We start from the raw sequence: 11,120 nt of genomic DNA on the forward strand, positions 1-11,120 counted from the left end.
TACGAAGAAACAAGCTATGAAATAATGCAAAAGAAACATCAAATTCAAGCATTAGAAAGCATTATTGATTAGAGAGAGCGAAAAATTCGCGTATATTTCAACAAGAGATCAGTCGAATCTGATATCCAATTTACGTTTCGAATTTCATTTTTCTTTATATAGACGGAACGGAATGTCAAGCGCAGCGGAGTATTCGTGGCCATGTATACTTAGTGTTAGGAGTACAAGAACAAAAGATCCCAAATTCAAATCCCGTTCGACTCCATCAATTTTTTCACTGCTTACTTACTATTGATAATGCGGCATCAGACTTACAAGATAGCGCTAACAGCAGTATACGGAAAACTATATCATGTTCGTGTAAGGACCTTCCGCCTCTTTTATGCATATCAGCATGCTGCGCTCAATGCATGAACTATTCTAGCAAGCATCAAGCATAGCAGCATACATGCTTGTCATTCAAGAAATCAAGCATGGTGTGATTTCAATTTAAAAGATTATAGATTGATAAACATATAAATATTTTTTTTTCTTCTACAATTTATGTATATATTTTTTGTATAATATGCGAATATTCACGATCCAACTATTTAAAAAATATATCATGAGTGTGTACACAAAAAAGTGTGTCAGTAAAAAGAAATTTAATAAGAGGCAAAACTCAAAAGTCAATCTCTTGGCGAAATACATTTCTGCGAATCTCAGAATATGTTGTATTACGTTCTCCTTGTAATATTACTTATAGTAACAGAGAAATAGAAGAAAGAGAAAGAGAGAGCAAAAGAATAACAAAGCCTCTTCTTTGCTTTCCCGAATATACGCGAAACCGATGGAGCCTAAAAAAAATTACTTTGGCCTCAAACCATAGCTGAGTGGTGATGTTGGAGGGATTGTTGGCGTATAAGTGGGAGTAGAAGTTTCGCTCACAACAGCAGTCGTGGAAGCGTTCGTCTCACTTTTGTAACGAATGTTGGTGTATTCTCTACCTAACTGAAGTGATTTCTATAAAAGAAACAAATCAATTAAAAAAAAAATATATATATAATTGTTTGTCATAACATGATAATAAAATTTAATACCTGTTCTGCTTGCATTCGTTGAGATACAGTCTCAATATAATGTAGAACAGCAAGATAGACAAATTTATATTGCGCCTCTGTTTGGACCATTCCTGATCTTCGCGCACGTACTCGCTGTACCGTACGTTGAATGTCAATTTCACAATCCAGTCCTAAACATAAAAAATTAAATAATAAATTATTAATGTATATCATAATAAGTAAAAGTAAATTAATAATCATTTCACAATAAATCATAAAAGATACATTGGTAAACGTTGGTCGTGTATTTTGACCTTTCTAATTATTAATTTTTGCTTAGCAATCTCGAGCTATAAAATCTTACATATTTTAAAATAATTTTTCATTTGTCAATTGGAAAACAAAATGAGTTTTTCTTCTACAGTTGTTTTAAAACTCTTATACATAAATTATTTCACAAATTATATAAAAATATATTTGACCTAATATACATTTATTACTAACTTGATTACGTATTTCGGAAAAGAAATTAAAAAGACAAAAAAAAAACAGAATTCAATCTTGGGATCTCCAGCATTCCACTCTCGTATCTTACGAGCTCGACCACACGAATTTCTTGATATTCGAGTTTATGAAGGGGATATACATATAACGCGCATGAAAAATTGTAAACAATTAAGTATCTCGTAAACTATTGCGTTTTGACATAATTTATACTATTCTGGATTAATGGGAGGGATATACTATATATATTACTACAATTTATTAGAACTTATATGTTATTTAGAATGCCCCTCGCCCCTTGCTGATATACGCCGAGCGGCCGAGATTGTCGAAAAAGCATTTTCGGTCGCTAGAAACAAGCGACTAGAGCGAGAAGGCTTGCTGTCTCGTTCGTTTTCGGCGCGCCGAAGGCGAGCACACGGACATGGGCTCGTGCGCGCGCGCGTGCGTGCGTGCGTGTGTGTGTAATTATCGGTTTCGCCAGGTCGCCGTCTGATTCTGTGTCACCACCGTCAACGCGAAATTCTTAACTTGTGAGTACTCAGGAGTTTTAATGGGTGCTAAAAAATGTATACAGGGTGAGGGTTAACTGTCCCTATACTTACCATGGAGTTTAATTTGATCTAAAATCATGTCGATAACGATAAATGTGCCAGTCCGGCCAATTCCAGCACTACAATGAACAAGAATTGGTCCTATGCATGGTTCATCCTGATCTTTTGGAACCAAAGATGCCGCAATTGATTCTTGCCTGGCATTTACATCATGTAAAAAATTCAGTACACAACCAGGATCTGATGGAACACCATGATCAGGCCACGCCTTAAATAAAATATAAAAATTTAATTCTGATCTTATTTTATACAATTCATTACACAGAATATGCGTTGATTATATTTAATTACATAATGTTCATTAATAAAATACACTTCATAATTTTTTTAAAAACATGCAAATAAAGAATAAAATATCACTCGCGAATTAATAACTTTTTAGAAGTTTATTCGGTAAATATATCGAACAAGAGACCTCGCTTCGATGACCTTGATCTTGACACATACTACCAAGATCATGATCTTGATTAACCTTCGACAAGTTTTATCAGTCGGTCGTTATCCATTAAGATGTTACTAATAAAATAATTTTTATAAAAGAAACGCAATTTCTGAACATAAAATGTTAGGAGGCACGATAGTGTTTCGATGCTAAGGCAAGCGCAGCGATACTACCGTGTTCCTTTACGCGAGACCACGAGTTGCGGGGAATCGAGATTACTGGATCTCAATAAAGCCTTGAACCGATCAATTTCTACGTACGCTCAATCGATAGCTTCCACTCGAATTGTGTAATAAAAGTGCTTTTTTTTCTACGTGCCCTACGGGCAGAGATATTGCGACGCAAAGTCCCGATGTGAAACTTTAAAAGATACGTCGTCGTTATTGTCATTATCATTGGGTGCGTTCAAGTTACCAAAGCGGCTAAACCTGCTCGCCGAGCAAATGAGCACAATTGGTTGTTACTTAAAGATTCAATCAATCATATTCAATCGCACGGTAAGCATGCCTAGCCGCTTTGTCGTCTTGAAATCGCCAATTATGTTGTTCATGTTCAACGTCAATATATATGCATATAGCAAATTATGTTCTTTAACATTGATGAAAGCTGATTATTTCTTAAACTTTTTTTATTAATAACTTTTTAACGGATAATGATCGATGGTTAAAACTTATCGGAGGTTATTCAGGATCATGACCTTGATAATATGTATCAAGGTCAAAGTCATCCGAGCGGAGTCCCCTTGTTCGATATTTTTAACATTTATTCAGAGTTTTGAGAGAGAGAGAGAGAGAGAGAGAGAGAGAGAGAGAGAGAGAATACGAATATATATTAGATACATTACTTGAAAGTGGTAATGATAAATTCTCCTGGACTCGGAAAACTCCGGTTTGGTTCCTTGCAAAAAAAACTCACGCAGTGTATAATCAGCGGTTGAAGTTCGAGATACAGCACGCACTTTCCACTCGTTACCATATTCGGAACTTTCTCCTTCTTCCGGCCAATAACGCGCACATTTGTTCTTGAAAAAAGGAAAAAAAAAATGTCCCAAAATTTAGCTTGCCATCTGTAAGAGCATTTAGAATTCACGTACCTTTCCCCTCTCTATTTCCTTAGTAGTCATAACAATCACACGAGTATTCTCCTGGTAAACCATGTGCCAAAAATCTTGTATGGTATTCGGAAGACAACCTTGCGTAGCTATGTAACATTTGCCAAATGATGAATCATCACCACCACTATCAACAGTAGTGTTTGTTTCATCTCCTTCTTTGTTCTACAAAACCATTTTATCGTATAAAAATAGTACAAATTTTATTAAAAAATACTATACAAAATATCTCCAAAATCTGAACTATTCTTTCAGATTCCTTGATTAATATAGAATCAATTTTCCAATGAAAATAACAAGATAACACTAGTTCACAGTAAAAAAAATTATATTAAACAGGACTAAGCGTTTTTTATAGACTTTTGAATGCTGCAACACAATGCTGCAAGCAAAAAAATTTCAGCACGTCATCATAATCGAAGTAATTTCCAAGATAATCGAGACTTAATGTCCAAAAAATGGCTTTCCTAATGATATTTAACATTCTTTTGTAAAAAAAAAGAAGGTTAACATTATCTAGAAATTTCAATTAGAAATTATGAGTACATCGTTCACCCCCTATAAAATGCATTTTTTAATTTCAATATCTTATACAGTTTAGTCATAAAGAATTTAAAGACAGGATTTTTGTAAAATAGCAAATTTTTGCCTAGTCATATATCGTTTCTTGAGAAATACAGTCCTAAAATGAAATTGGAGTAATAATATTAGAAATTAAATTAAGTAATTTAATATTATTGCCGCAAATAAGCGTCTTAGGAAACTGTTAATAATTGGATGCTAATAAGCATTTTAAAAACTGTTAATTTTTTAAAGTTTAAGTTAGTTTTAACTTTAGATTTTAACTTGATGTTTTTATCTCGTAAATACATATTAACGTGAAAAACTGAGAAATTGCATTAAATCATGAATTTGCTCAACATCTTTGCTAAGAAAACTTTTTAATGATATTCTTAATTTCTGAGATACTAAATATATCAAAGATATCGATAAAATAATATTACCCTTATGTAATTAGCATTAATATAATCAGCTCCAGGAATATCAGACACTATGTTTTTTAATCGTACTCTAGTATGATCAAATGGTAAAATGTTTTTATAACGGTTCTTGGCACGATTTTCTGGACGTAAACCTTCCGTTCTTGAAAACATATGCCGGCATTCTTGCTGTTGTAACGATTCGAATTCTTCCCAAAAACCAGCCTTTCCTTTGCCACGACCTGCTCCATCCTCATTGCTTCCACTAGTTCCATTCCAACACAGCCAACCATTGGAACAACCATTTTCTTTGTGTAATTGTCTAACTCTGCTTTCGATACTACTAGCATTAATACGCGTTGCATTAAATGGTTGCCTATAAATAATTAATGATGTTTATTAAAAACATTGTAATGCTCTAAAATTGAAAAATACTATAGAATAAATCAAAGTATCATAAATTTTAAGTGAAGTTTTCAATATCTATAATTTTTACATATGTATGTATAAATATAAAAATAATACATAAAATAATGCAAAATAAAATATATAAAATCCTTACCGAAGATGAACAACGCTTCCGCTTGTTTCAACCATTGGATTTCGTTTATAGTGTTCTATTAAATCGCTAAGACTGTCAAATTTGTATCCACCACCTACATCATATTTATTATCCTGTAATATTAATTAGTTTCATCTAATTTACTTGCTTGTAGTCAAATATTTATTTTAATTATCCTTATATATGCATATATGCGCGCGCGCACACGCACTCACGCATATCACACACACGCACGCACGCACGCGCGCGCACACACACACACACACACACACACACACACACACACACACACACACACACACACACACACACACACACAATTCTACCTAATACAACTAAAAAAGTAATAACTCTACACACATGAAGAAATAAATTTTACTTTTTTACTTTATTACTTTGTGTATTAATAACTGCGACCTGTTGGTACTCTCATTCACTCTGTTGGTTTCTACCTTTGATTATATATAAAATATTATATATTATATAATCTAACCTGAGATCGTATCATAACGTGTGTAACACGATCATCAGTCCGTACCGATAGTACAAAATCGCCAGGTTTACTTTGAGACTCACGCACCAAGAAAGATCCATTTTTCCCACGTTCCAGCATTAACCGTTCTGCTTCTTTCGCTGACAAATGGCCATGGAACCACCTTTAGTAGCATTTGACTATTACTACATGATATACTATGCAATAATTTAAAATAATATTAACAAATATCAATTTTTTAAAAAGAAATACACAAAAAGATCAAACATTACATAAATATTGTATAAAAACATTTTCTCACAAAAAAAAAACAATTATAATTTGTACCTTTCAGTCGTAGGATCAGCACAATTGAGAGGATATTTAAGTTCAATAATTTCACCATTTTTCTCGCGTAACTGTCCACCATTTTCCATGTAAAATTGTACTAATTCAGAAAGAGTAGCAAATTTTTCACCACCATAAAGGTCATAGAAGTCTCCTGCATTTTTTATTTTAATATGAGTCACTTCACCGTTTCGTCTGAAGATAATAAAAATAAAATAGTGTCCGATATTATACGAATTAGTATATTTACATGATTTACAATTAATTTATGTAATGATATAGCTTGAACATAGTTTTGTATTCACCTAACAGACAATGTAAAGTCACCAGGATTTGAAGAACTTGGTCGTGCTAAAAATGAACTGTCAACTCCTCGTTCCATTAACAAACGTTCCGCCTCTAAACCTGTAATATTGGGGTGAAACCATCTGCAAGTGAAACGTTATCTGTATTAATATTATTTCTATTACACACATTTGGTACTGACAATTAACTGTACAATTCTCTATTAAAAAAGGATTTATCTATTCAAAATGAGACTCGTTCAGTGGTTACTCATGTAACCGTGGGTTAGCTTAACCGAGGTTGATAAAAGAGACCCTAAGAATACTTGTATCAATAAATCCAGGGGTATGTTCAGAAAGACGCTATTAGTGCTATTTATGTTATTCTGTCCTTGTTTTACATCTAATAAACGATGAAGATAGAATAGCTACATTTAGCAAAAAAAGCAGATTTACAACTGTTGTATAATAAGATTCTTTAATATGATTGATTTATACTTTTAGAGATTCAGTGAGAAACTAAGAGTAAAAAAAAACCAATCGTATTAAAGAATTTTATAATAATTTCAAAACTGTTTTTTTTTCGCAGCCAATGGCCACGTACAAGTCGGACAAAGCTGTTAGCCTACTTGCCGAACGATTGAATGTGGAATTGGTTGGATCTATGAGTAATAACCAATCATGTTCATTTGCTTAGTGAGCAAACTAACCGCTTTGCCAACTTGAACGCGCCCATTCATTCGCTCGGCGAACAGACTAGCAGCTTTGTTTGGCTTGAACGAATCCATTGAAATATAGCACTGATTGTGTCTCTCTAAATACACCACATAAATGTACTTTATAAATTTATGATAAATTCGATTAAAAATCACTCGCATTACGCTGGATCAGTGCATATTAAAAGCTGCTTTATATAAAATATCTCAAGATTAATTATACTCAATTGGTCAATAGCAGTGTATTTAAGGGGATAACAGATTAAAATTTTCAAAAAATAAAAAAATTTTTCTTCGGAAGATTGATGTCTTAAAAACATGCTCCTGAAAGATTTTTATAAAATTCGAAGTATTATTCGAGTTATGTGAGTTTTAGGGAACAGGCGTACAATGCTAAATATATGCAATACTGAAACTTTAAACGTGTTTTTCTCAAAACTACTTTTTTTCAACTGGCAGCGTCTATAACTCGAATAATTTTCAACCGATCGGCCTCAGAGTAGCTTTGAACAATAGTTTCACAAAACGAATAGAATTTCAGTTAAGCGTAGGGATTTTTTTTTTTAATTGTTAGTTTTCAAAGAGCGAGATATTTAAGTTCAAAATGTAGTGAGATTTAAACTTTTTTTTAACCGCTGCCACTTTGTAAAAAAAATTATTTAAAAAAATCGATATGTTTAACTGAAACTACAATCATATAGACTTGAAATTTTCAAAAAATTTTCATTTTAGATAATTACAACTTAAGTTCTCTATGTCGCCGACGGACCATGTTTTTTGAACATGGAAGTCTACAATGCTATGCAACATTACTATATATTTATATTTTAACATATAAAAATTCTTAAAATTGTCTTCAAAGTATGCCCAATTGATATACCAATTCATATTTTTTTCTAAAACTTATAAAAATACTTAAATACTTAAAAAAAAATTGACAAAAAAACCTTTTTTTAAGGTCTTTACTCTGTTATACCTTCTTAATTGTCCCAATTCTCTAACATCTTAACAACAGTTTGGTATCATTATGTTGTCATTATACAGATATTATATATGGTAAAAAAACTACGCAACAACATAACGATACCAAACTGTTGTTAATAGGCTTTCTATAATAAGCCATTAACTAAGCTTTACAATGTAAGTTTTAAAAGCAAAAAGAAATTGATTAATCATAATCCAATATAAGAAGAACATCGACTATAATTAGTAAATTTCTTATGATTTAAGATTTAAAGATTATGTAATGGCTTATTTTAGAAAGCCCATTATAGAATAAAGATCCAGGGCTACGATTCTGTAATTTGTTAGGATGGTAACGGTATCATTACCGTTCTAACAGGTTATGTCTATAATTCAGACTGGACGCAGCAAGCGTCAAGCAGCGGAGCAGCTATCAATCAGCGAGGCAAAATATACAGTGGCATAAAAAATATCGCCTTGCTGGTTGATTGCTGCCCTACTGCTTAATGCTTGCTGCGTTGTCTGAACTAGGCATTAGGGCCTAAGCACAAAGATGACCATAACTGAGTTGTGAAACGTAAGTCATAGGTTGATTAAACACTGTCCATTGCAAAAAACCTATAACTACAATTCATGTTTCACGACTCGATTACAACCATCTTTGTACTAAGACCCTTAATGCTGATTCTACATTCACAATGAGTCGGTAGACTCCTATGGTCCCAAACCTTTATCAATGAATCGATGAAATTGGCCAACAGCCAACTTGTACGACTAATACAAGCGATTTTCTTAAAACTTAACTTTATTCCTCCCCAGTTAGTCAAGCTAAATGACTTGCTGTCGACTACGATTAACAATTTGTAGATACAAAAAATCGTAGTCACCAATTTAGGTTAAGACTTCTGTGTAAAACGTTAAAAATTTTTACATTCCGATAAATTGATATAAAAATATATAAATATTACATAACACAATGTAACATTAAGTTTTTTAAATTATATTTATATATTTTTATATCAATTTATCGGAATGTAAAAATTTTTAACGTTTTACACATATTATATTCGAACTTGACTCTAATTTGCTCTTCTATATTCTTGATATTATTGTTATTTAAAAGAGTCCTTTAATTTAATTGTTTAAGACTTCTGATTATCGATTACCAACTCATTATAGAACTCTAGTAATGGGAAAAAATAAAACTGAATTTGGCCAGTCTGAAGAAAATCGGTAGTCTTACAATTAGTCAGATAGTTGTACAAGTTGGCTGTTGGCTGACTTGACCAATTCACTGCTAATAGGCTTTGTACAATAAGCCATCGCCTAATCTTAAATTTAAAGTCATACGAAATTGTCGAATTTTAGCTGATTATTCTTCTGACTCATAGTAGATTTGATTGTGATTAATCAATTACTTATGGCTTAAAACTTCAAACTTAAATAATGGCTTATCATGGAAAGTCTATTAGAGTATATTAGAGGACTACTGACTACTGACTCATAGTAGAATCAGCATTACAGAATGCACACAGCAGATTCAACAAAAGTAAAGAGTATCATAAATCATATCAAAAATGGTACCATACAAATGTAGCACCCTGTACGATCAGGTGGTGACGATCCGTTCCATTATATATGGATTTCCACTCGCATCATTCTCTCACAAAAAAAAAACGCAAAACGCAATTGATATTCTTTACTCTCGTAATTAGCATGCGTGAACAAATAAGAATGAAGCACATAGGACAGCATTTAAAATTGTGAGAGATCGCGGTTGAAACACTAATCTGTCGCGCCAATGCCCGCGACCAAGGATCAGATTGCACTTGAGATCGCGCTTGTTTACACCGTTCCATCAGAACGAATAATCCTTTTGCAAGTATCACTTTTACGAAGAGGTACGAGATCTCAAATCGCAACGGTCTCGCAGCCGCAAAATTACATGTTTCTCATACGCGGCGAAATGTCTCACCTGCGAGATACCATGTTGGAATTATTTGGACGACTCATGTCAATTATCATTAAATTATTCACAGCGACTCGTTAAAGCGTACGCGGCTCGTCTTGAATTCGATCATGGGACAGTTGACAGCTTTCCGATCATACATCAGCTCATCAGATCGAGAATGGTGCGTTACGATGCCAACACCATTGTAATCTTTGACATGTCCACAGTCCAGTCGTCCAGTGACAAGTATATACAGTAGCGCAACTCTCTCACCGCTCTCTTCTCGGCACCTTTGTAGAGTCCCTATACTCCCTATAAGAGAGTCGCGTCAATGTGAAGTAAAATGGCGTCTAACGGGGACTCTATTAGAGAAGGGCTCTAGACTTTCTACTACATAGAACATAAAGTCATGTGGAAGCTTTGATTAATAAAGCGATGAAATTATTGTAGATGTACCAAAATTATAAATAAGTAAGCTTATACATTATTACAAAGGTTTCGAATTAAAAATATATAAAAGATATAGATATTATGTGGTAGGGTAGCATCAAAAATAACATTTTAACCTTGTCATCAATCATATAATTTTTACGTCTTTTTCGCAGAAAAATCATGACTAAGGCTGCGGTCCACTTGACGCTACAAACGCTTCGAAGCGTTTGAGCAACCAATCAGAACAAAGAATTTTACAAATTGACTAATCAAAAACGCTTCGAAGCGTTTGTAGCGTCAAATGGATCGCAGCCTAAATCATGATTAAAACATATTGCCAAAAAGGGCGTTTAACATTATCAGTATATAGCAGTTTGACGATGGCAAGATATTTTATTGTAAAATAAAAGTATTGTTAAATGAAAGTGTTATTTCATTGCTGTTTCATATCGTCACCATTTTAGTTCCAAAAGTGTAAAACTAATTCAGATATAGAAAACAGATCTATTATTGTCAATATTTTGTGATTTAACATAAATTCTATTTGTCAATATTATATAATTTAACGTAAATTCTACTCTCACAATGGCTGCGTTCAGCAGACTAAGGGCCCAGACACAAGCTTTTGCATAACGCATAATACATAGTGCATAATGGAATCAACCAATCGAAATTCTTCTTTTCCATGGAATGGGAGGAAA

The 11,120-nt window shown here is 33.1% G+C and overlaps 1 protein-coding gene across 2 annotated transcripts; it reads right to left on the reverse strand.

The window, feature by feature from the left end:
* Positions 1 to 647: 647 nt before the first annotated feature.
* Positions 648 to 10,228, reverse strand: LOC108766576 (tyrosine-protein phosphatase corkscrew). Of its 2 annotated transcripts, none has more exons than XM_018515961.1 (11): positions 10,012 to 10,228; positions 6,379 to 6,501; positions 6,074 to 6,268; positions 5,834 to 5,909; positions 5,254 to 5,366; positions 4,716 to 5,067; positions 3,694 to 3,876; positions 3,445 to 3,621; positions 2,150 to 2,366; positions 1,080 to 1,231; positions 648 to 1,002 (listed from the first exon to the last, which is right to left on the reverse strand). In XM_018515961.1, exons 1-11 carry the CDS (start codon positions 10,059 to 10,061, stop codon positions 847 to 849), a joined length of 1,794 nt encoding a protein of 597 aa, XP_018371463.1. In that variant the 5' UTR covers positions 10,062 to 10,228; the 3' UTR covers positions 648 to 846. The 2 variants fall into 2 exon arrangements, with proteins under 2 accessions (XP_018371463.1, XP_018371462.1); XM_018515960.1 differs by having other exon boundaries at positions 5,747 to 5,909.
* Positions 10,229 to 11,120: the final 892 nt, after the last annotated feature.

Source organism: Trachymyrmex cornetzi, unplaced genomic scaffold, assembly GCF_001594075.2.
Source record: "Trachymyrmex cornetzi isolate Tcor2-1 unplaced genomic scaffold, Tcor1.1 scaffold607, whole genome shotgun sequence".
NCBI classification, from domain to species: Eukaryota; Metazoa; Arthropoda; class Insecta; order Hymenoptera; family Formicidae; genus Trachymyrmex; species Trachymyrmex cornetzi.

What these genes read in the sequence shown, in the direction of transcription:
- LOC108766576 (XM_018515960.1), bottom strand. Translation starts at nt 10,061, where the DNA reads ATGATAATTGACATGAGTCGTCCAAATAATTCCAACATGGTATCTCGC. An exon ending in GCTGATCCTACGACTGAAAG is followed by an intron (nt 5,910 to 6,073) that starts GTACAAATTATA and finishes ATGCTACTAAAG; the next exon opens with GTGGTTCCATGGCCATTTGT. An exon ending in TTTATCATTACCACTTTCAA is followed by an intron (nt 2,367 to 3,444) that starts GTAATGTATCTA and finishes ATTTTATTTAAG; the next exon opens with GCGTGGCCTGATCATGGTGT.